Genomic DNA, 26,983 nt, shown 5'->3' with positions numbered 1-26,983 from the left:
AATAAAGCATGTATTTTTTTTAAAAAGGGTCCCCTGATTCATTGAAAAAAACCTGGTAACCATACAATAGAAGAAACATAAACTGGTGTGGAAGAAACATAAATTGCAAACTGGTTAGCGGGAGTTTCCTGAGAAGCAAAGAATGTGTGTAGCCCATGCACACCACCTTTCAAGTTTCTTTAAGAAAACAGCTAACCAAGTGAGAGCAAGAATGCCTTCTGCCTAGTGCTGCACAGTTGTTTAGAGCAGGGTGTGGGTATGCTGAATTTAGTTCTCCCTCTCTACCCTAGATGCATTAGATACTAGAGTATAAAACAGGAGCTATGAATGCCCAGCTTCCTGCATAGGTTAGAATCACAAACGCTCTCTCTAGAGAACTGTGGTTATAGGAAGGCACTTTGAATCAATGAATTAACAATTACATGAGACTAAATTTCTATATAGAAGGGTAGTTTATTACTTAAACTTATGTACAAAATCTAAACATTAAAATAATGAGGAAACGGCAGCCTATTTACAATTTTTTTTACAAAATGTTTTTACAAGGATTATTCTAAGTAACATTGACACGCACAAATGAACCATCTTTTGTAAAACATATATAAATAAATACTGACTTTTAAATGACTGTTGTAAAAACATGATTTCTACAGCCAATTTAGTTAACAGATAAGTAGTTTTGTTATCTCCACACTACAATATAATTAGATAAAACGGAAAAATATTTTTACATATAGAACCTCTATTAATTACTTTTCAAATTGTACCTTACCAATATATTCAAGAGAGGTAATACAGCTATAGACTTCATGCCTATAACTGAATTATGAGTTTTGGCATGCAAACCATATAGAGCCATCAACATCTGTAGGTATTAATTTACTAATTTAAATAAAGTTTTAATTTTTTTATAATAAAAAAACATGCAACAACATATAAGCATCATATTCCTGGTTACAATGTGCAAGTGTATATGACATTTATAGCAACTTGCATGTCCACAGGTATCAATCAAAGGTTTAAGAACACTTAACAGCCACAACAAAAGGATTAAGGAAAAGGATATGTATTCTGAAAATAAATAAGTTAGTATTTACTGGTATATCACCTTTTTTGTCAAGGGCAATACATTGGAATAAAACTATTTGGGCCCTGATCCTATATTCTTCAAAATCTGGTTGAAGGCAGATTATATTCTTGTAGCTAAACTCATCCCTACACAGACAAGCTCTGGCATAATGATATAACTCAGTGATTTCAATGCCATTTAAGTATCTATTTAACTGTCTTCAAAACTGCACAGATATCAGCTGAAGTTTTACTCTCCATGCTCATGGATGTTCACTGATACATGTGATTAACTTGATTAGTTGCAACTGATTACATAAACCAGTGCTATTGAACAGCATTGGCCACATTCACATCCAACCCTCTACCATAGTTTAGGGCTAAAATCCAAACTGGAGAGATTAGGACTCAACATGTATGTGGGTTTTTGTTCTATCTATTGAACAGAAAGAAAAAGCATTACATGAAAACTGAATGCATACAAGCTGTTCTAAGTCCCTCAGTATTTGGAAGCTGTCTGCATATAACTGTTTTCACCATCCAGGTGATTATTGCAATGCTTGAAATTATGGCTGCTTCATAGGTGTTAAAGTCTTCTCTTGATACTGTGGTGAAGTGATGAGCACATGTAACCTCTCTGAAACAATGAATTGTATTTGCAACAACAAGTACAGAGTTGTTGCTCAAGCCCACAAATGCCTAAGGAATAATTCAAGGACATCTGCCTAGTAACCTTTAGAATGTTGCCTCCACACTTTGTTTTCTAGCTTTCTTTATAGAGTGGCTTACTTTTAAAAAAGAAAAGGGAAAGAAAGCTAAAAATCCAAGCCTGCTGCTGAGGGTGGGATGAGGGAATGAACATGAAGATGAACTAGGTATTGTTCAGAATTCTACCCCCTTCCACATGAACTTAATCCACTTTCAGATCCCCTGGCAATTATGGTAGGGTTGCCATATTTCAAAAAGTATCATTCCTGACACCCACAAAATTTCCCCCTGACACCATTTTTACACCCAAAAACCAGGACATGTCAGGAGTTTTCCTGATGTATGGCAAGCCTAAATTATGGGAACTACTTTCAGATGTAGTTCAGATATTCTTTATTTCTAAGTACTGGAAAGCGACACCCCAGAATCAAGTTTGACTGGACTTAACCATCCATGGTTCCTTTCCCTTTCCCTAGATTTTTATTCTTCTCTATGAATACAGAACTTAAAATGAAGGGCTAATGAAGACTCTTGAAAAAAAACTTTTTTTTTAGAAGATCAAACATAAAAATATGAAGGAAAATATCTTCTAGGGCTTATCACCGAAATCAGAACTGTGCATTAATTAACGTGCAGGATATCTAGAAACTTTCTATCAAGCATATTGATTTGTGCTTACAAAGCAAAATGGGCAAGAGAAAAATGATTAACTGTAAATCTGAAGGCGTCACCCTGTACTATTTTGCTGAAAACATGTGGAAATTATTTAGGCTAATAAAGTTTGGCTGTGGTGCTTCATAACACAGTAAAGAAGGTTTCCTTTAAAAAAAAATATTCAAAATCCTCAGAGGTGTTGCTTAGTTCAATAAAATGACATCAATATTTGAATATTTAAGAACACATGTAATTCTAACAGCTTCATCCTGAGGATCATGTGTATTGGAATTTCTACATAAAGTTCTCTCTGTATCTGCTTGCATGTTCATTTACATTAGAGGTGGGAAACCTCAGGCCTCTCTATCCAGCCCCCAGAACTCTCAATATTACAAATCGTCCCAAAGTTAACACCCCTCACTGTCCTTGCTCTGCACCCTCCTTGAATGCATTTGCCTGGCTGGAATGTGTTCTTGAACTGTAATAATGTCTCTCGCTTGCCTGAAAGATGGCGAGATTGGCGGAGTGGACTTCTGACTTTTTCACAACAGGAATGTAGCCTACTGTACAAAGGTATAAGTTGCATAGTCCACTTTTTTCCTCTAGTCTATCCAACCACTGCCAGGTGGCCTGGAAAGCTCCCCATGTGAGAATATGTCCTTCAGACTGAACAGGGTTTTCCTTTCTCTGATTTACGGCAAGAGAACAGATTGCAACAAGCATTCTTGTGCATGCACACAAAATCCACTATTATTTAGATATTTAACCTCTTGTTTGGGGGAGGTGTAGCACCTCTGGTGGGGGACACGTTGTGCTCCTTCTGGGGTAGTTTGTCCACCTCTGGTCCTCACTCTGCACTCAGCTCTTACCTGTGGCTCCTAGAAGCTCTCAGCATGTGATAGCAGCCACACCCGAGAAATGGCTTCAACTGGCCAGCTAAACATGGTGATGGTAGCCCATGGGTCTCAAAGCCTCTGTCAGTTAGGGATTGCCCCTGCATGCAGAGAAAGGCTCCAGTGGATTGAGCGGATGAGACCAATAATGGATCTAACGGTCGTCAAAAAGGCAGTTTCTGCACATGTTGTAGATGGAAGTGAGGGGCAAATGGGGATAATCAACCTGGGGAGGTAGCCCATCTAGGAAAAGGAAAACTCTGATTTTAAACCTCCACTGCCTTGCAGGCTATCATTGGGAGAAGAAAGGGCTAAGGAGTAAACCCTACACAAATCTGGAGTAGAGTCCCTAAGATGTTTGGATGGCACCTTGTACGCCTCCTTCCAGCAACTCCTGCCATTGTCTCTTGGGACAGATGGATGCCAACAAACCTCTTGTATATTTCTCCTAATGCACACACCTTTCTGCCAAGATGATCTGGGATTGGCAGCATTTACAAATGAATGATAACACTTTAGCTGGGGGGGGGGAGTTCCCCATCTGCCACAGTGCATCAAGGGTTTTCATTAAACCAATCAAAATATGGGATTTGTGGGTGGTAGCCATCTAAACAGTTACTCTGGCCTACAGAAACAGAAGTGGGAAGGGAATTTATACTGTGCAGCTAAAAGTGGTTGTACTTGCATTGTAGCTGGAGACTGCCCTGTCAACAGATTCTGTTTCTCTTGAAAAATAGTTACAGGATCAGAGATATAGTAAATTGATAACAGATAAATGTTTGTTTACATCTATACATTTAAAACTCTCTATAATACAAAAAAACCACCATGCACATAGACAGTAAAAGACTGAGAAGTGTGTGAATGTCAAACAGTGTACGCTATGATGCTGGTAAATCACTATATTCATATACTCTTTAAATTTTCATAGACGTTGGATGCTTCTATTTACGTGAATACCGTGATCCTTGCCTGGCATACTTTATCCTGGAGTTCATAAAACATTTTTTCAAATGATGAGCGTCCACTGAAAGCACAGACCATTTCATAGTCCAGTATAGATGCGTTTTTCTGATATTTTCGCAAGAGCTCTTTTATGTTCTTTTCCAGTTAGTTAATAATCCAATGCAATTTAGTACTTTTCAGGTGGTGGCTTATAATGATGTGAGTGGTGTTGCTTCAGATGAGGTCCTATAAAGGAAAACATTATAAATCAACTGTGACTGATACAAATCTGTATTAATGTTGGTAGAAGAAAAAATATTTTCTTTTGCATCAGATTAAATAAGCGGGGGGGGGGGCGTTTCTGGGCAGTGGAAGGCTGGCACACATGTAAGGTACTCATTGCAGGCACTGATGGTTTTCCTGCTTCTTAGAAGTCTGGTGCACAAACCTGAGCCACTGAATCAAGGCCACGGTGTATGGTGAATTCTGGCAACAGGGTTTGGTTCCACCATGTTTAAATGAAACAAACAAAAATACCCTCGAGTGGGTATTCCATCAAGGTTTGTATGGGCATCAAAGTACCTGCCAGGTGTGAGCTGTACCCCATAAGGACAAATAATCTTCTAGTAAACAGATATACTACCTGGACATCTTTCAAAATACTTCCCCATAAATTGTCAATACTCACTGTGTGGAGACATCAGCAAGTCAGGTGTTCGGAATGATTTTATTGTAGCTGGTCCCTCTCCACCTGTTGTCAGAACTTGTACTTCTAAACGGTAGAGGGTTGATGGCCTCAGGTTGGGAACTGTCAGTACATAATGATCCTTAAAAGAAAATAGGAGCAGTAAAAAAAAAAAAAAGCATTAGCTAGATCAAAGATGTTCATTACAATGGTGCATATGTTATTGTCCCCTCAAGTCTTCCCTCCTATCCCACAACACAGAAGTAGCAGATACTTACTACTGGCAGTATTTGTGACTGGGAAATAATGCTGTTGGGCAAGCTGTTTTGTCTGCTCTCAGTTGTAACCTCTGCCCAAGTGACTTGGAACCCTGTCATGGGTTGGTGAAGATTTACTTTTGATATTTTCCAGGAAAAGTGCCCAGTAATGTTGATATCCTGGACAATGAAAGAGGCAGAAAGATTCTCGGGCTTGGCCAACACTTTGGGGACAACTGGAACTGCAAAAATCACCATCACAACAAGAAGAAACAATATATTAGCATTTCTTTCGAGCTTAAAAACATAGACACATAAAAAATATAGACACACAGAATTATTTCACTTGTTCTACCCCTCTCTATTTTTCTGATTCTCATTTTTCTCCCTGTATCCTTCCCTAGAGGGATTGGAAGCCACCCAGAGTGGCTGGGGAAACTCAGCCAGATAGGCGGGGTATAAATATATTATTATTATTATTATTATTATTATTATTATTATTATTATTATATAGAGGGCTATAGGTAAGGGACAGTTCATTCTTCTCAGGTTCTGAACTGACTGCTAACAGGACTCTCCACCACCCCAGAGTTCCACCTGCTTGACTTGCCAACACGCCTATTTACAATGAACTCTCTCAGAATTTTATTTTATTCTAATCTTTCAGAATGGTTTTCAAGAGCTACCAGATTGTGATTTTATGTTGTGAACCGTCCTGAGATCTGCGGGTATTGGGAGTGATACAAATTGAATACATAATAATAAAAATAAAAATTCTGCCGGTTTTCCAGATCTCTGCTTACCTCCTTCAGTGGGGCAACTGATGTGCTTGTGCTTCTTTCCTTTAAGATCAGAACAAGGCGGAGTAGTAAAGAAAATACTTTCAGCCTTTAATTGGCCTTTGGATCTTGCTGGCTGGACTGTAACTTTGTATTTGCAGGAAAATAACAGGTCTTGAAGAATTATATAGTTTTCCTACAAAAAGATAGTTTACATATAAATCAGTTTCTTATCTTTCATTTGAGGTACCTTGCTTCAGATTAAATCTTTACTTCCACCCCTACATCAAGCTATCTATGCCAAAGTGGTTTTGATTTAGAAAACAAGATTACAAAAATTAAATGACTAGTTTCCTTATCACGCAGTTAAGTCATCTTCTGCTATCCTATCCTAGTCAACGTATGCTTACCATCATCCAGATACAAACTATCTCCAAACCCCAGTTCAGAGTTTACACCACCCACCTAGCATCTGGTTATGGAAATGAAAGTTATGGCTACGTGGCATCAGCATAACGGTAGCAATTCAAATCCAAGCTACTTGATGGCATCGCAGCACTCTAAAACCAAAGGACACAGAGTGGAAGAGTAGTCCTCAAACTACTTGACCATCTAGAATTTATGGGAGCCATCACAAATCAGCAATTCTTGTTCTTTCTGATGTCGTGGCGGAGCTGCCATCCCAACACCAGCATCACTAACGCTTATCTGGAAATGGCTGGGGCATGGTGGGGGTGTAGTGAGATCAGGGCTGTGTGAATGCACCAGTACAGCTATGCAGTCCTGCTCCCTGCCCAGGTAAGCAGCAGTAATGTCAGTGTCAGGAAGGAGTTTCCATGCAACCACTACTACACACCACTACTAACCTTACATAGGCCAAATGGACAGGGGGGAAGAATGCAATTACATTTTCTTACAGCTTGCTTACAGTAGGGAATAAAGATGAAGGATATATGTCACATGCCACACAGAATAGGTAGCTTTTGAGGTGTGCTTTGAAGATGGGAGGGCCGAGGAGGCATCATCTATTAGAGGAGATGTTCAAGACATAAAAGCAGCAAGGAAGAACAGCAGAGTCATTTAATGTAGGAGATCTTTGGCTGGCTCAGGTGCTAGAGATGGAGGATTTCATGGATGGAAACATAATGAGAAACAAGGACCATAAGATAGTGTGAGGTTTCAAAAGGTAAGGACAAGGAGTCTGTGCTAGATATGGAAGGGAATAGAGACAGGAAGATAAATGGAATAACAGGAGGGGTAGGTTCCCTCTGTTGTGGCTCCTCTGAAAACAGTGAGAAGAATTGGATGCAATGGATTTTTTATAAAGATAGTTTCCATACCCCTATATGTTCTTTATTAAGATACCCCTCTTTCTATTTTCAATTTTTGATTACTAAAGTTCTACTTACATATGTTATACCACTGGATTTTTCAGACCCTTTTGTATCATTGTGCAAACAAGACTCTGGGAACCATTGGACATGATATCTGCTCCTGCTGCTGGCATCTTAATGGAACAAAATAGGAAAATACTATTTACACGTTAAAATAACTTGCAACTTTTAAAAAATCACTGCCAGTCCCTCATCATTCATAAGTATTTCACAATCTCAAGTACAAAAAAAGGAAAACATAACCAAGTAAAAAGACACAGCTAAGCCAATACATAATATAGCAGAAATGTAAGAATCAGTTGTTATTTCCACAGAAGACAGAATAGCCTTCTCTTGCAAAATATTTGGTGAATAATCAAAGGGAGTCTGTGCAAACTTTCTAACTTGTTATACATTCAGAGCATTGCGATGCAGCTCCACACAAGACGGATAGCGAGAAGGAACCATTTGCTTCATGTTCTCGTTGAAAGGTTGCATGCACCCATGTTATACCCAAGAAAGAAACATATTTCAATTTCTTGGTGTGGAGGACATTCTACAAAGAATACTGCTTTTATATCTCATTAATGGAGAACAATATGAATCAATGAGCATTCCTATTGATTCTACAAAAGCAAAAACCTTAAGAAGGCCTGAGTCAGCAATCCTTGCTTAAGGGAATACTTTAATTAAGATCAGTATCAGTTGCATGAAATAGGGGGGGGGGGAGAGTGAGAGTGAGAGAGAGAGAGAGAGAGAGAGAGAGAGAGAGAGAGAGAGAACTTTCTTGTGATGACACTCACTGGTATGGAATACTAACACCCATTTTTTAAATGTCTACCTCTTTTTTGCTGCTATTTTACACTGGCACCCTCATTTTGTGCTGGTGCACACCCAATATATGTGTACCAACAGCTCAAAAAAATTTAACCAATAAACCAAAGGTGTAATACTTTATTCCTGTTTTTCAGTGTTTTTTATTATTGTTAGTTGGACATTTATTTCAATGCAAGATTTCACAAACATAATCATTTCTGTATTAGGTCCTGTTATCACAATTACTTCTACATGAGGTGACCATATAAACAGCCTGCCCATGATGACCTCTAGGTGTTTCTAGTCTTAGATGGCACAGTGATTTGCGCATGTTCTGCATGTGTGGCCAAGCATCAAATTCAACTTGTTGCACTATAGGCCATATTAAGGTAGACTTCAGTTGCATAATGATGGGGTGAGCTCAGCTCAAGACAGCATTAGATGATCTATTTTGTCTTATTCAGTATAAGAAAGCTGCCTATGACACAGCTACAGCTGCCCATGAACAGGTTCTTAGTAAACAACAGACTAAGTACTGCTTGTTCCACTGTGGTTTGGAATCTGCCACATCAATGAAAGCCATGTGTAAATCATGCGCATCAATCAACAAGCAATGCTTGCTCTCTAGCTTGCTATATATTCCCAGTGCAGTCCTTACTGTTGAACCAAGGTTTATTTATTAGCTAGCACCCTTTCCATTTGCTGAAAATAAGACTGGACAAGTTGAGTGTAGGACAGGAGATTCTCTACATGTATGCATGATGGTTGTGGTACAGTGCTGATCTATGGTGGATTTTGCTTCATTAAAAACCCAGAGATAAAGTTTACCATACAACCACTACAAGTATTCAGATGGGAAGAGCAGACATTGCACGCTACACTGAGAAACTGCAGTCATTCTGAGATACTCATATATAACAAATCACCCGGGGTGTGCCTGAGTATAGTACACAGTTTCATATTAAGTGTGAGCAACACTTATCATTAAAAGGTACTTGTGCCCCAGACACTCCATGTGCAGCCTTTGGGGAAAACAGTGAATGACCCAAAGGATAATAAAATAATCAGCACAAAACGAAAATATGCATCCCACATTTGACGTAACTTGGCTAACCTCATGGTGACTGGGGGGGGGCAAATAGCTCCTAGAGTGTTTGAATATAAGTACTCACAAAACTGAACATCCCTATAGAATACTTGAGAGCAGTATCAAGGCGAGCAGGGCAGAAAAAGAGGGTGGTAGTAGCAGCAGATACTCCCATAACCTCAGCATGTGTCTTCTCCCACAGGGGCTGTGGCTACTAGTCTCAGAGTCCTTACGGCAAAATGACCAAAAATATTCTGGGAGTGCTCTCTCCACCATCCCTGCTGCTGCACATAAGTTGCTGGGCTCTCAGGAAACAATCAAAGAGTGAAGTGAAGGAAGCAGAATTGGTGATCCACAAGTATCTTCAAGTTTTTTGTGCACGTCAGAACTGTCCTTTCAGAAATACTTGATCCCCTTTTTTGCTTGTGCATCCCCAATAGCTACCCAATTCTCCAGACTGCCTCCAAAATCTCATGGCTTTCATAAGCACTAGATTTCTCATGCGACTTCCTTCCACCTAGCCCAGCACCAATGAGATCAGAGGGCCAAGGGTGAGAAAGCTTTAAAAATTAGGGGAAGAAACGTTTTACTTTAAAAGCTTGCGGATATTGACACTGAAAGGACTTAGAGGCTTCTCATACAAATGCGAAACTCCCAATTCTATATTCATCAAACAGTGGAACAGAGAGGGTGACATGAGAAACTTTAATTTTAGCAATTTCAGTACTGCACATGACCCTAATTGTCACATGCAGTTAATCATCTCAGGCTGGGAGTTGAGTATGCATCTGTTCCTGGCAACATACTCCCAGAGTTGTCAGCTCCCAGTGCCAAAGAGTTAAAAGCATTTGAGTAAGTTCCCCTGTGTTACATAAATAGCACATAATTTCTAATTTCACACAGCTAAAATGGCCAAAAAAATGCAGCCGAAAGCACCCCCCACCCCCCACCCACCCTCATTGACAAGGGTTGAATTCAGGCTGTTTGTGGGATCTACAGTATTTCTCTAATCCCGGCTCTGTGTCAAAAGGAGCAAATGAAAGACATCTTTTATTTTTCCAAAACAGAAACCCATTGTCCTCACCTAATTGCTATATACTTCAGTGACAATTATACCTAAGTAAATCATGAATATTTCCTAAACTTTTTATACTACCTCAGGCATGTGTCTATACATGTTAATACGCATCCCAAAGTGAATGTATTATTGCTATCATAAAAACAGCATTTCAGGCTTAATTTCATTTTAAAATGTGATTAAGATTTTAACAAACTATTCCAGATACTGCATTCTTTGCATTCCACAAATGCTTTCAGGCAGTGTGGCATACTGGATAGAGCACTATATATGTGAACCTGGCTTCCAGAGATTTAAATCCCAGCTCAATAATTAACTCGCTGGGTGGCCCTGAATAAGTGACATACTCCTAGATCCCTGTATGTGAATAGCAACAACATTAGTCACTTACAGCTCATATAAGGGGGAAATAGTTTCTTTAAAAAAAGAAAAAAGGATGTTGTCTATTACAATATACTCAGTGAAGTCACATAAAAAGGAAGATTATCTCAAGGGAAAATAGCCTTGCTCTTCAAACATCACTAACTGATAAATCTAGTTACAGATAGGTAGCCGTGTTGGTCTGCCATAGTCAAAACAAAAAAATTCTTTCCAGTAGCACCTTAAAGACCAACTAAGTTAGTTCTTGGTATGAGCTTTCGTGTGCATGCACACTTCTGAAGAAGTGTATCTGAAGAAGTGTGCATGCACACGAAAGCTCATACCAAGAACTAACTTAGTTGGTCTTTAAGGTGCTACTGGAAAGAATTTTTTTGTTTTGATAAATCTAAAATGACAGGAATAAGGAATAATATTCTAATTAAGTTTTTATTTTGTTTTTAGGGAAATATTATATATATATATATATATATATATATATATATATATATATATATATATATTTAAAGCTAGGAAGATGGCAAAATTCATCATTGTGAAATGGATTTTAAGCAGGCAGGCAAGTCAAGACAAGCATCGCAAACCCACCATTATGTTTCCAAGTTATAAAATCTCCCACACAACAGACAGAGGTGTGTGCTTAGCGCGTTATCATATTTCTCCAATTCAGCCACCTTAATCTTAAAATAACCAGCTACCAGATGAACAGCACTTATCAAAGCATGTAAACAGTAAGAATGAATCAAAGTCAAGGAACACAGTGCTGGTCCACTTTGGCTTGGCTCAGGGGCAGACTTTGGTAATGTGGCACCCTGGGTGATGACAAAATATGCCCCACCTCATATTTCTTATTTACATAGTATTTTCTGTACTCTCAATAGGTACTTGTATAAATATAGGAACCACCCGCACCACCTTAAATCTAGCACTGCTTGGCTAAATCCTCAACTTTGTTTTAAAACGCTTCTATAATTCAATCACCGAGTAGAATTGTTCTACTGCTTAATTAAATCTGCATTTTAGTTCGCATCACTTTATAACAGCTTTAGCTTTTATAGTGCATATTCAATAGTACAGATAGTATTCAAGGAGGAAGCACATTAAACATGTAGCCTCCAATTATACTGTATTTTGATAGAAATGTATTGGGTTCTATCCAATGCCAGTCCTACTCAGAGAAAATCCATTGAAGTTAATGGATATGACTAAGCGAGGTTCATTAATTTTAGTGGGTTTACTCTGAGTAGAACTTAGTTGGCTACAATGCTTAATTTTCTATTGTGAGTTTTACAACTAAACATATACCCTAGTTAACTCCGTAAAGAATCACATCAAAACACAGAACCTTTCTTTCTGGTGAGGCAGGACAAAGCTTTGTTGTAGGCTGCAAAGGGGTTTCCACAAAAGGTCCTGTGATTGGTCTCAATACAACATCTCAGTCACTAAATTTGCACTAAATTGCTGGAAAATATGGTAGGTCCGACAGCTGGATCAGTACCCAGCCCACTGAAAAGGCGGGGACAATGCAAATATAAATAATTCAAAAGGGTACTGTACTTAAAATGTGGTTCTGTGACTTGTATTTCAATTTCTTCACTTGTAACAAAGAGTATATTTAGTCCACAACTGCTCTCATCACAAATTCCCAGAAGATTTTATTATCCTTCTCCTAAAATGCCAATCAAACTTTGTACATCTAGCAGAAGTCCTTCTGTAGTTGGGTCACCATGAACCTATCTGGATTTCAAATAGATTTTTACCCACCTTCTGTTTTCTTCCAATAGACTTTCACCTGAAGTTGATCATCTTGATAAAAAGGCACTCCGATTTCAAGAAGACGAGTGGGTCTTCTTCCTTTAAAGGATGGGGCAGCATCAGCTGCTTTCTCAACTATAGATACCTGTTCTTCTGCAAAACAAACATCAGTGGGAAATTTGTGTCTTCATTGGTGAAGGGCATTGCTTTGATTTCATTGAATTCACAGGATATTGCAAATTATTCCATAAGTGTAGGGTTTTTTAAAAAAGAAAAGTACACATACTGTAAGACATCCCATTAAATCACAATTCCTGAGTTCCTTGGGGAAGAGGAATGATGCAGAGAGTTGTGGTTAAAAATGGTATAAAAATGTGGTGTAGCTATATCCTAAGAATCAGAAATTGCCCCTTTCTTAAGCATCTGGATTTAACTTTTTTTGACAGCTTCGGTCCCATTCAGGGCTTATCATATTTGAAGAGGTCAAGATCTGGCATGAGCCACAACTGAAAACTACATGAAACCACTTTTAAAAGCAGCTCAGCCACATAAAGACATAGTTGGAGTATGCCTGAGAACATGCACATTTGGGGCGCAGCATGCCCACACTTCAGACCTAATATTTTGGGGAGGAATCTCTACAAATGTAGATTAAATATAAACACACAAGACTATGATCAAACAGTACTACTATTTATTGCCAGTCCTCCCTTTTCACATAAATAATGAACTGGAAAAAATAAATCACTTTTTTCCCCTCTCAGATTCACTTCTTTTCTGCTTCTTTCTCAAAGAAGCCAAAAATTCCCTTGGAAGATCATGAAATATATTCATATCCAAAGTGAATCAAAATGAATTGCAGCCATTATGAATTCATATTATTCAGATAGTTGAGCATTCAAATAAATGCAATATTTGGCTAGGCCTTATATAGAGCCAACCAAAGCAGTAGTTAGTAAAATGATAACTTGTATATACAAGAGCCAACCCAAAAAATATAAATTAACTAAACTGGAACAGAATATGTGGGGGGAAACCTCAAAGGTGAAATGGACAGCAGACTTCACATAACTACATCCTCTGCTATTTGCTGAAGAAACAGGAAATATTAGACAGCCCTAAAGCAGTGTTTTTAAAGTGAGTTGTAGTGATAACTCTATCAGTTCTGTAGATTACATAGGAGAACATGTTACATAGGAGAATGTGTTTCACGAACACATTTTAAGGTAGAATCCCTTTAAACGAGTTACAAAAAGAATTCCTAGTTAAGCTAATCTAGGACAGTGAACATGCCAGTTTCTCATGAGCTAACTATTAAAATGAAGCTTTACAAAGAAGGTCACCTTAAACCCATCAGTACCGCCACCTGCCAAGATTGTGTCACACAAAAGTTGTATAATAATAATAATAATAATAATAATAATAATAATAATAATAATTCTATACTACCTTCACAGGGCTGTTTGCAAAGTAAAACACACTATTAGTGTCTACAAGACTACAAAGATTAGACCTCTGCAAGTCATGCGTAGACAACAATAGGTAAAGTGATCTGTGACACTGCTTCTAAACTGCCAATACAAAATATAAAAATCAATTGAGGGTTGATGGGACAGATAACACATTTCTCAGAAATATGATCTACAAAAGAGGAAGAAGGAAAGTCAAGAAAATATTAAAAGTCCCAAAGTAGCTGAAGGTGTGAATTTAAAACTAGCTGTGGTAACAGAAAGAGCGAGTGAATATAAACTGCTGAAACCACAAAATTCACATGAGCAGATTAGGGTAACTGAAGCTAGACTGGCAAAGATTTTGTACACTGCAAATTGAATATGATATGCAGCAGAGAATAGAAGCTAACTATCAAAAAGTAAAAATGTAACAACTACTCTTTTTCTCCATCACTTCTAATGTGCTTAGGGAAACTAGATGAAATTTCAGAAGTTGGACACATGTAACATGTACAAAAAGAAACTCTATTGACGGTGACCACTTAAACATCAAACATTTTAGCCAAGAAGATGAACAAATCAATTCGATTTCAGATATTTAACCTTACATAATGTATTTCCTGAAATCCCTCAATAAATAAATAGAACTGAGACTGGTGCTTTACAAAAGAATGTCCTCAATATATTGACTGGGAGACAAGACACATACAGAAATGAACTCCCTGCCGTACGTCACCCAGGGCTGCTTCATAAATTATAGAAATTAGCATTATGGAACTCTTTGTATAACATGTGTCCTCACAGTGTCTCTCATAATACATAACAGTTATGCTCATGCTTTTGCTGTCTGTACACTGTAGATAATTATTAATTATCTCCTGCCTCCTTGCAACATTTAAATTGGCTCCGCATGTGTACATGCTATAGGAACTGAAGACCAGTACTGGCTCTCATGGGACAACCACAAACTATAAAAAGAGAATAATAGTTCACATATTCCCATGTGTAAGTACTTCTTAGTGCCTTCCATTTAGCTAACACTGGGCAACATATAATCTATGAGCCAGATACATAACATGAGCTAGACATATAACACACATAATTTTTACCCAACTCAGAGATTCTTGTTGGAGCTCCAAAGAATCTAGAAGAACCACACAGGCAGACCAGATTCCAGACTTTACCACAGAATCAGCACTGCCGTGGGAGAAGGTTCTGACTGTGTAACATGACTGGGTCTTGCCCATGTAGTTAGTCACTTAAATACGGTCCCAGCCATGTGGGAAGTTCTCATGAACAAGCAGCAGCAACTCTCACATGTCTGGGTGAGTGTCTAAGGGCACCCAATTCAGAAGAAACAAAGGACCTTTTTTCAGTCTCTTTCAAATGCAACCATATTTAGCACTAGCCTCTGTGGCACTCATTTTCAATGCACCTCTGGACTCACACATCCCTGAATGAAGGGAGGAGGCAATTTTCAAGCTATATCAGTCAAACTATTCTCTACACACAGGAAGGTTGTGCTGCAAGTAGATTGCTAATGAAGTGGGAGAGCAGAGAGCATAAACTATGAATTGGACATGTAGCAAAGGTGTCACCCAGAACATTCGTATAGACAGATATCCCCTTAAGCAAATGTTATGAGATGTTAGGTTTCTTTCTAAAAACGGCACTTACTGTTAATAGCTGTCTGAGTGGAACTGAAGTAAAGAGACACTTTGGCACTTTTCAGGCGTACTTGACCCCAGTATGTAACTGCCTGCAGTTCCACCATGAAGTTACTGTTCGGCTGTAGGCCTTCGAGAACTACATAATTCTGGGACTATAATTAAAAAATAAAATATATGCACAGTTCAGTGATGGATTTCCTAAAATACAATCACATTAGAAGTTGTGTGTTCTATCAAATGAACAGGTGAAAGTAAATAAACTGTTGCTGTCTTCTACGCCAACTTAAATTCAATAAAGCAACCATTTTGCCTACAATATAGGTACGTTTTATTGTTTTGTGTATGACGGTTAGGAAACATTTACCAGTCACAAAGCTGGCCATTGCACTGATCCAACAAGGGGACTTGCCAAATAAAAATTTGTAAAAACTGAGATTTTGATTTTTTTTAAAAGCGGGATTGGAAAGTAGTTAGATTTTAGCACTCAGAGCTGGAGCAACTAGAACCATCTCCTCTTCCTTCGTTTCTTTTGTTGAGTTAGCAACATTTGGCTACATCACACTGTAGTACATTTGACACTATTGTACTTGAGCTGTATCAGATTTGGCAACAATTAGCTTACTACAGCATGTATCCGTATGTGCTGGGGTGTCAAATCTTTCTTTACAGGTATGCAGACTGAAGACTAGTTGCCAATCAGTTAGTGCACCCTATGGGCTTAGTTGCAGCAGGGCACAGACAGTCCCAGTGAATCATGAATTCATCTGTGTTCAGCAAAGTAGTGGGGCATACCCACACTGTCTCTTACCAATTTTTTTTTGCCTTTTGCCCTTGCTGCAGTTTTAGTTTTAAAAACCCAAATCAGTGGAGCATATGAAAATCGTTGTCCAAATGTATTTTGGGGGTGATACAAGACTATAGTGTTCTTTATTGTTATTCTCACACTAAACACAATCAGCTTTGGTTTAAATGGCACCAGATACTACCTTAAACTATTATACAGTAGTACCTCGGGTTAAGTACTTAATTCATTCTGGAGGGCCGTACTTAACCTGAAACTGTTCTTAACCTGAAGCACCACTTTAGCTAATGGGGCCTCCTGCTGCTGCCGCGCCACCGGAGCACAATTTCTGTTCTCAACCTGAAGCAAAGTTCTTAACCTGAAGCACTGTTTCTGGGTTAGCGGAGTATGTAACCTGAAGCGTACGTAACCTGAAGTACCACTGTATTGCCTTTTCTATTACTACAATGTGAATGTAGTCAAAGGTAGCCTACACAGGTTTCTGTGCAGCAACTGTGGAAATGTCTGAACACAGTAAATTACAGTTATGTAGGAAGGGGGCTTAGTGTTTGCTACTTCAGTGAATGAACCACAAGTTGCCAATGGTATGAAATCAAACATTGTTTTATTATTTTCCACACACAACAAAAATAAATATGTCATCATTTAATAGCCTTCTTTAAAGTTTTTATGTTCCCCTTTGATTATAGCCAACACCTTAATATTCTCTCTCTTTCCTTTTAAGTATCATCTTAGGTCAAGGTGTTAAGTATCTTTGACTTAAGTCAAAGTTAACAAGGAATCTACAGTGTCACATTTTTAAATTTAATTACCCCATCTGTCGTCTTCCTTCTCTTCTTTTTAGCTGGTACAAAAGACTTGCTGTTGACTGTCCAACTCCAGAAGACTTTGTAGTGATGGACGGGAATGTCAGGTTCCTCTGGAAGATCCCAAATAATCTTGACACTTACACTTCCATCACTGTTCACTGTTGAGTTGGCAATTCGGAGATTAGATGGTGCAGGTGGAGCTGATGGGTCTGGTGGGGGAGAAGTAAAGTTAAGACGGCAATTTGTGTTGCTTTGCACATATGTAAACATCCAAATCCAAATCATTGCTGAAGAATTGATGCTTTTGATGGTTTTGAATTATGGTGCTGGAGGAGACTCTTGAGAGTCCCATGGACTGCAAGAAGATCAAACGCATCCATTCTTAAGGAAATTAGCCCTGAGTGCTCACTGGAAGGACATATCATGAAGCTGAGGCTCCAATACTTTGGCCACCTCATGAAAAGAGAAGACTCCCTGGAAAAGACCCTGATGTTGGGAAAGATGGAGGGCACAAGGAGAAGGGGGCGACAGAGGACGAGATGGTTGGATAGTGTTCTCGAAGCTACAAACATGAGTCTGACCAAACTGCAGGAGGCAGTGGAAGACAGAAGTGCCTGGCGTGCTCTGGTCCATGGGGTCACGAAGAGTCGGACACAACTAAACGACTAAACAACAACAACAAACATCCAAATGTGCTACAAGATACGTTGAGTATCAGGCAGCACAACCACAACCTGGTTTTTTTGCTGCTTCTGATGTGTGCTGTATTGATATAAACCGAAAACTCAATTAAATATTTATTTGAAAATAAAATTAACATACACAGTATGAATATTTACCAAAAAAATGAATTACAACCATGTAATAATTAGGTCATTATATAAAAAATTAAGTCAATAATCCAGAGAAATGTACTACAGGAACCAAGTATCATAATGGAAAATGTTCAATATTTTTAAAAATCTAAGATGCCAGAATCATCCATTTGCAGAATACACATTTTTGCTGTTAGGCCAAAGCTGATAGTTCAAAGGTCACTTTCTGATTATTTTTGTGCAACTAGCTTTTAGCCTCAGATTAGCCTAATTATTATTTATTTATTTATTTATTTATTTATACCCCGCCCATCTGGCTGAGTTTCCCCAGCCATTCTGTGTGGCTCCCAATCAAGTGTTAAAAACAATACAGCATTAAATATTAAAAACTTCCCTAAACAGGGCTGCCTTCAGATGTCTTTTAAAAATAGGATAGCTGCTTATTTCCTTGACATCTGATGGGAGGGTGTTCCACAGGGCGGGCGCCACTACTGAGAAGGCCCTCTGTCTAGTAATGCAACTTACATGCAGCACAATTTGCACTGCAATTTTATAGCCCCTACTGCCAGAGAATTCACCCTTGCACTGCAGACCAAACTAGTAGGTCTCACAGGGTATCAGAGCTGGAGTCAAGGGTAGGTCGGCAATAAAAAAAACATGGCGTCAGTGAAGTTAACTCTTTATTCAAATAAGCCGAAACAGCACGGGTCTAGTGATCCTAGCAACTCATCCCAGTAGGGCTTGTCCCAGTGAGGCAGTTGTGAGGATGAAGGTCCCTGCCTTCGCACCACTCTCTAAGGCTCCTCCTTTCCAGGGTCTTTCCCAAACAGTCACGAACTGTGTCTGTGCACAACCGATCTCTGCTCTGCTCTGTTCATTTCTCTGTGTGGTCTGGGAGACCAGCAGGCAGGGGATCTAGTCGCAGCAGGAGGGAGAGACTCCCTGGATTCTTCAGCAGCCTATTTCAACTCTGCCTCCTGGCCCCTCTCCTCTCCAGCCTCTGCTTCAGACTTAAAGTTTGAACTGCCCTCTATCACAGCCTCTTCCTGCTCACTAAACCCTGTTACCTCTTCTACTTCCAACACATCCTCCTCTCCCAAGTCTGCTTCCTCTGACCACGCATTGTCATCCAACCACCACTTCCCTAGCTCTTCACCTTCTTTCCCATGGCATTCCCTTGAGGGTTCCCCAGCTGCTGCCTCCCACCACTCTTCTGCATCCAGCCAGTCCATGGCACAAGGAAGGGGTGCTTTAGGGAGCATACCCAAACTGTAGGATTTTGCTACCCCTTCTGTAAAAAGATATCTATACCAGCCACAGTAATAAGTGGCCTATCTGCCTTAGCCAGATAACATGAGGTTAATGCCATCTAACCACTCAACAAAAACTAGCCTAGTTTAGGATTGTTAACATCAGTTTGACTTCAGCCCCTCACTGCTTAAGGAATGACAAATGCCCAATGATGCAGTATTAGATTCAGAAAATTTAATCCCCCAGATTGAACTAGCAGTTGTAATTTAGCATATGATATAGTAGCTTTATCTTGAGAAGGCAAGAAGGGCATAGCTATTGATAGACTTGTTGTTGTTGTTGTTGTTGTTGTTGTTGCTGTTGTTGTTGTTGTTGTTGTTTTATTTGTACCCTTCCTATCCGGTTTGGTTGCCCCAGCCAATTGAGCTGAGAGAGAAACCACATGTCTACTATGCCATACTGAAATGTTGCTATAGTATTTTGCAAACCACACTTCATTTTGAATGTCATATTCACTATGACATCAACATACCGTATTCACACTGGCGGAGGAAGAAGGGTGCAGGGGGAGTGCACTGCCCCTGGCAGCGCGATCCCGGTGGTGTGCAATCGCGGCTGCGCCCCCGCCCCTTCTGGGCGCCACGCCCCCACAGGTGGTGTGCCATGCCCCCAAGACACATGTCACGCCCCTGCAGGTGGTGTGCCGTGGCACGCCCCCCCCCCATGCCAGAGCATGAAGCTCCGCCACTGCATATTCACTATACAAAAAATGCATTTGCTTTGAAAATACAAAGAGAACTCAAATTCTCTAGGACTAGTTTCTTTATCATTTAGCCTAAATGAAGTAACATTAGCACACTCTCCAGTATTTTAAAATTTCAGTGATGTATTATGCTAAAGATAAAAAAAGAGAAAAGAATAGCTACTGTACACAACAGAAGAAAATATTTGTGAGAGGTGAACTTTTTTAGAAACCAGTTTAATGGCAAGGAAGCATGGGAATGGTTTTCTTTTGAAGGTGCTGAATATTTATCTGCCTTTAATAGAAGAAGAATCCACCCTTTGCACCTTTTGTCAAAATCAAAGGAAGATAGTGGCTCCAAAGCAGTGTGTATACTAATATTATGGTAACAGTAGAGTGCCACATTGTTTAAAAATGCATTTACTAGAAGAAATCTTTTGATACTCCTGATGTTTTATTATTATTATTCATTTATATCCCAACCTTTATATGATCAATCTTACTCGGATTGATTTACAAATAAAAATGTGTCCCAGAAAATTAGAAACAATGTTAAACAATAGGAAACAAATGAACAGAAGAATGATAAAACATGCTGCATATAATTCACACAGTGTGTGTGTGTGTGTGTGTGTGTGTGTGTGTGTGTGTGTACATCCTTCTTTTTGAGCTACTACTTGGCACTGAGTGAACCATCACTGTAGCAGATATTAACTGTTTTCTGCAGAGTTATTAAAAATAGAATTGAAAGTGAACATTTTCTCAAAAGTGTAAGCCAAATGAACCCAATTCAAGCCAGAAGAAAAGTTATTGTATTTAACTGAACATTTAAAAATAGACATTGACATTTGCTCATTTAATGCACAGTTCACTTAATTGTTTTTGTAACGGTAAATAAGATGCCAAATGCACTGTCCATGGCCAGACACATTAAGTTCATCAAATAAACTCCAAGATTAACAAGTTCACTGAAAAATCCTCTCATTTGTGGTATACAAACTGACACAACTACAGTTAAGGAAGACAGGACTTCCTATTTAGGGATTAGTAGATATGAAATAATTATCATGGGAGAAATTTGAATTGTATGTGCTTCCATCTTGACACATACCAGTCAAAGTCCTGGGCTGTAAACACAGCAAATTTATTGCTGTGTTTTGCTCAACACTTCTGAGCAATGTAAACATTACTTGCATGATGGGGGGAAATGCTTACTTCTCAGAGCAGTTTAGCTGTCTTACGATAGTATTCTCTTTTTTCCCTCAGGCAAACTGCTATATTTTGCAAAGAGGAGACAGGCAATTGTTTTCTTACCTCTAGTTTCCTTTCATTTGCCTGCACTTCTGTTGAAGGGTACCGTAAAATGGGTACAGTATATGCCTTTTGATTTTCCTGGCACATCCTGCTTTGTTTTTCTCTCCTCATAGCCTGCAGAAAGCATAGAGGGAAGGCAAGCAAGGCAAGGCACAGAATGACTTCTGAAATAGCCAAGACCATGCCCACCATTAGGAAAGGGCTGCACTGATAAGAGGTTTACTGATCTGGCAAGAGCAGTGTGGTTAGACATTTCCATAGAAGCCAACTCCTTAGGGCCTGAGGTCCCTTTGCCCCCCCCCCAAAATATTTGAGGGGGACAGCCCCCCCCATTGATGGATATTGCCATTCAAATGGTGTGCGTGTGCCATATCTTGTAATTGATTATTTGGAGTGGGGCTTGCCTGCCCCCACTAATATTTTATTCAAGTTGCCAACACCTGTTTCACCTGTGCCAAGACAGTACTAGAGTCTGTCATGTGTAGTTGTTGGTAGACCGTACCTTCTATAAAACTTGAATACCTAATCTTACAGTCTTGACATTCTGTAATAATGTATCAGCTTTCCAGTCCACAAATCTGTCCCTTCATTCACCATCTCTAAACCAAATATGGATGGGCATATTTGTGTGAGGTAAAGCCCTGTCATTAGAAGATGAAAAGCATGCACAATGTTAGTTTGAATGCTACTGTTGCATGTTACGTTACCATCAAGTTATGAGGCTATTCAGCATACGTATTCTATGTGAAGGAATTATACTGAATATGTTTGGGTGTTCACAGATGGATATTTGTCTTTTTTAAATTCAGTCCTTGGTGGTCAGTTATGTAGTCAAGGCAAACAATAAACAGATGGGTTTTGGTTTAGCTCACAGAGCTATCCTTATTGTGAACAAGCCTTGGACTAAACAATGTGACAGATATAACACCTTTAACTCCCAGAAAGCAATAGCCTCTGAGTCGAGATTAACATCACACTTGCAAAGCACTGCAAATACAGCAATTGGCTAACAAGCACCGGACAAACTATGCCCATGAGGTATTTGTTTCTGTCCTTAATCAGAAAGCTTCATTACAACTTTAAATCATGATTCCAGTTCCTTTTCCAACCTAGATTTCAAGTTTGAACACAGCTCCACCAAGTCTATGGAAACTTCTCCTTCAAACAGAAGCCGAAGGCAGTGTGGTTTGCAAATTAAAGCTGATCAGTCTAGACAAAGAAGAGCCTTTCCAAAAGCAAAGCCAAACTCTGCCTACAGGGTTTTTTCTTGAGCCATGGTTTAGTTTTAGTTTTGTTAAAGATCAACAGTTGGATACTGATTATTTAGCAAAAAAAATTCTATCCAAGGGATAGCCCTGACCCCAAATTTTACTGTTGGGATTCCTCTTGGTGTGAATTTGAAGACTGGTGCTGGTACAGTAGTACACAACCCAGTGAATTCAGTTAGGGTGAAGATGGAGTGATCTCTGCATGAATAGGTGCAGGCATGCAAGGTGTTTTAGTCTATGCTAATCCTCTAGTTGCAGACAACTGATAGAGACAGCAGTGCAGACTAAGTAGCCTACACAGCCAGATGCAGTCAGTGTTAGGGAATCCCAATCCAGGGGTTTTTTACCTTCTCATTTGCTAGAGTGTCTAGTCAGTAACCAAATAAAATCATCTGGTAATGTCTCAACGGGCCACAACTATGGCTATAGAGGTAATGAGGCAACATTACCCCCATTTGGTCAGGTAAGTATAGCTTGTAGTTCAGTTTGCTTGCAATAATTGCTGAGTAGGTCTCCACAGTGGGTGGACAGAGCTGTGGCAAGTTGTCTGATAGTTTAAACTGAACTCTCAGCACAGGCAATAGGTAAGAAGTCATAGAGGATTAGGTAGATTTGACATCCAGGTGTGAGGTCTTGACATGTACTGTATTGTCAGGCAGGTTGCGGTAGAAGATGATATAAAGCAGAGTCACCCCTGGTTCCTGGCCCAGGCTGCCCTGAGAATCCATAACCTGCCCGAGGCCACTAAAATTACCATTGAAAATGTATCACATCTGGATGAACATTAGTGTTGCATATTTAACTGGTGAGCATACTTAAATGGTGAGAGAAAAGAAAGAGAATAAATGAATTCATTCCACAATGTGTGCCATAGGGGGAAAGTACATAAGAATCTGGAAAACTCATTTTCAACTGTGTGTGTAACTGCAGGTTTAGCTATAAATTCAAAATCCTTTTACACTTTAGATGAGAGTGCTTTTCTCTTCTAATTTAAGGTGGGATCACCCACGGCTCTCTCTTTAAAAAAAAATGTAACTCTTTAAAGGACCATTGAACCTGAACCACAGACAAGTTTCCAATTATTAAACAGCTTCATGGCATATACAAAGGGATATGCTTTGCCCACTGGAATTGGCACATACAAACCAGCTGTGCAACAATATAAAAAAAATTCATTGGCCCCAAAGGAACAGCCGAGAGAATTTTATTGCTACCAGTGGGAGTCTGTTCTGCTTTTACAAACACTCTGTGTATGTGTATGCATGAAATCACAATACAGCATGGGCACTTATGTCCTGTGAAAACAATATTGCCCGCTTCACTTACTCCTGATTTTGTAGGAAATGCTAACACCTTAGGGAAGAAAATCTGTTTCCAACTTTTGGACAAGAATACCTATCTGTTCGTTGATAGGACATAATTTTGGTTCTGCTACCATGGCATAGTACAGGCGTTCAACATAGTGCAGAGAACACTAAACAGATTTAAGGTCACATTCAATCTTACAACTAATCTGCAGGTATGTACTCAATTCTCAGTGGCGCGTGTCCTTTTCTTATTATAAAAGTCATCTTGCCAAATGGCAAAACTCAGGCCTGATTTCTGGGATGGGGTTGCTTTTTCGACATCCCCACCAGCTTTTTACTCAAGTCGGTACTCAAGTCTCAAAAACCATGTACAAAAATTGTGCTGTCTCAACTAGCATTAAAGCACACACATCTTCCTCTTCATTCTATCCATTATGTTTCTCATCATTCTTCAACAAGTGCTGTATTCCCAGATTTATTTCCAGGTAGCTGAAAGCTGTTCTCAAAAGCAGTGACTAAAGGCAATTCACTAGATGTGAATGGGGTGAGGGGAAGACACACCATGTATGCCGCTTTGAAAGAAATGTGGCATAAGTAAATAAAAATCTGAGACAGGTAGATGTAAAGTAAATCTTCTAGGAGCTTATTGTGTCAGCTGTGAGAAGATATGTCTTCCCTCTTGCATCAATTGAAACAGAATGAAGAGGCGGTTGCTACTTGAGTAGTGTATATAGACATAAATGTCCTGATCCAGAACTCCTGTACAGATTCAGATATAACCCAAAACAGATTGCATCCAAAATGTGAGGGACAACATATTTCATTCAAGAAGAAATACATGCAAATATATCAATGTCAACTGGATACTGTTAACCTCAAGTACAGTAGAGTGTTCACTGCCTTCTGCTGCACCTATGGTTCTTGAGATAAGAGCAATGCAGTGTTATCCAGAAATTTAAGAATGCTTAGATTCCATTAGGTTTCAGTCAATGGTGCTTAAGTACACAGTTAAGAGCTTGAACCCCAATGACTGCAATGGGAATCAAGCATGCTTAACTCTATCTAGATTGCACCCAAGACCATAAAATACAAATTTAGCAACAACAACAAAAAGCATACTAGCATTGCATAAAAAGTATTGTAATGAATTTCTGAACCTCTTAACCATATTGTACAGGAAACAAACTGCTAAGATTCATTTTGTTTAAATTTGCCAAGTTCACCTTCACCTATGAAGAAAAACGTCAAGTATTTCAGTGACAATGAAAAAGCTGTCAATAACATTTTTATGAAAGATTGGGTTAACCTTAAAGAAGCAAACCAATGAACAGCCCTTCCTACATGTTATACCTCTTTGTGTCTTAATTTAGAATATATATATATATAAATCCTGAAATTTTGATAGGGCTTGTGACTTTCAACTGCTGGAGCACTTGAACTTGCAATTTCTGAAAATTAAGCTCATATTAGGGGCAATATATAATTCTGCAAAGGAGATGGGTTTGCAAAAACACAGCTGCTGCTACTACTTCTCAAAGTACAATATATATGCAATAAATACCAACACACACTGGTAGCCTACACACACCTGTATGCATGAGAATGAAGCACTATGTTGCTCACACACAATACTGATAGTCTGTGCCTGTCAACTGTCATTAAGAGCAGCTGTATCATTTAGTAAAGATTAAACAAAATGTAAACTAAAACACAACCCTGTTTATTTCTCTTATTTGATGAGTTCCAAGCTGTCATTAAACTAGAAAAACAAGTTCTGGCCTGACTCAAGTTGGTATCAGTATATAAAGCCTATGTTGAAAGCAACTTATGATAGAACACACAAGTTTATCTCTGTCAATCTTACTAAATATAACTCTTGTAGATCTAAAAGCTGTATTACAAAACTGGCTAAGTTAATGTACCCGTGAATGAGATGAACAAGTAAAAAGCAATTGTTTGTTGCAGTTGTAGAATTCAGATTGCTTTTCATCTCCAGTTGACTAAGAGGTATTTAAGCCCTATTTGGGAATTAATAACTCCTGTGTTTGAATACAATGGAGGACACAAGGACACTCTCTTGACACCAGCATGTATTTTGTGAACCTCTTGGGGAGGGGCCCCCAATTGTTTACTGATCCATTTTCCAAGGAAACCTTTTCAAATACCACTATATGCGTGAAGGTGTTCTCTTCAAACAAAGCACTCATATTTATTAAATCCAAATGAAATATGAATGGGATCTTTCATCTTTGTTTCAGATTGCACCTCCCAGTAATTATGCAAGCATTGTTGATTTGGGATTCTATTCCATGCTGATACTTCAGCATATACTGGTATGTTCTCGTTAAGGTATATGGCCGAATAAATTCATTTGTTTTAACAAGTTTTTTATAGGGTTTTTTTTTAAGAGACTGTTTAATCTGTCTGAGGCCATTTTAAAAAGCAAACAAGACGGTGTGGGAATCATTAAAGGAACACGGTAACATCAAATTTTGCTGACAGTGCAAGCCTTTATTACTCCCACTAAACTTCGTCTAAATTTTATCCTGGTTGAGGCAGCAGGAAGGGAATCTGTTCATTTGTATTGCATCCCATTCTGCGACAACAGAGCCTGCCAACACCAAAGGAATGAGAAACCTATTAACACTTCCTAGTGTCTATTGATAGGTTCTCACATGCTTTTCAGAATGTGATATTCACTACATGAAAATAAATCTACTATGGGACAGCAGGATTATGCCTTCAGGTTTTCAAAAAATAAATCATTTTGCAGTTGGGAAAGAGGAAATAGATTATAAAATGTCAGCCTTCAAATAGTATTGACACCAATGGTTTTTTTTAATACACATGTTAAGCAAATTAAAAACTTTTGTGGTACCTTGGCTGGCTGGCATTTTATATATATATATACAAAATACACACACACACACACACACACACACACACACACACACACACACAATGGCGCATACAAACGCACCCTAAAGGTCATCATTATTTCACAGCATATAAAAATTTGCTTCCTTTGAGAAGTTAAAAATTAATAGCAGCTAATAACTATAAATTGTAAGAATGGAG

At 38.9% G+C, this 26,983-nt stretch overlaps 1 protein-coding gene across 2 annotated transcripts in view; it reads right to left on the bottom strand.

Moving 5' to 3' along the window:
* Positions 1-433: 433 nt before the first annotated feature.
* ANOS1 (anosmin 1) overlaps positions 434-26,983 on the bottom strand; it is an 86,986-nt gene continuing 60,436 nt past the window's right edge. For both annotated transcript variants that reach the window (XM_077927527.1, XM_028727728.2), the window contains 8 exons: positions 17,212-17,417; positions 15,605-15,749; positions 12,486-12,629; positions 7,399-7,496; positions 6,014-6,185; positions 5,232-5,452; positions 4,957-5,095; positions 434-4,514 (listed from right to left, as the gene is read on the bottom strand). In XM_077927527.1, coding sequence (XP_077783653.1) covers positions 4,456-4,514; positions 4,957-5,095; positions 5,232-5,452; positions 6,014-6,185; positions 7,399-7,496; positions 12,486-12,629; positions 15,605-15,749; positions 17,212-17,417 — 1,184 coding nt within the window. In that variant the 3' untranslated portion in view covers positions 434-4,455. The remainder of the gene's footprint in view (positions 4,515-4,956; positions 5,096-5,231; positions 5,453-6,013; positions 6,186-7,398; positions 7,497-12,485; positions 12,630-15,604; positions 15,750-17,211; positions 17,418-26,983) is intronic.

Source organism: Podarcis muralis, chromosome 4 (genome assembly GCF_964188315.1).
Source record: "Podarcis muralis chromosome 4, rPodMur119.hap1.1, whole genome shotgun sequence".
NCBI classification, from domain to species: Eukaryota; Metazoa; Chordata; class Lepidosauria; order Squamata; family Lacertidae; genus Podarcis; species Podarcis muralis.
This window is presented reverse-complemented; position numbering and strand designations above follow the sequence as displayed.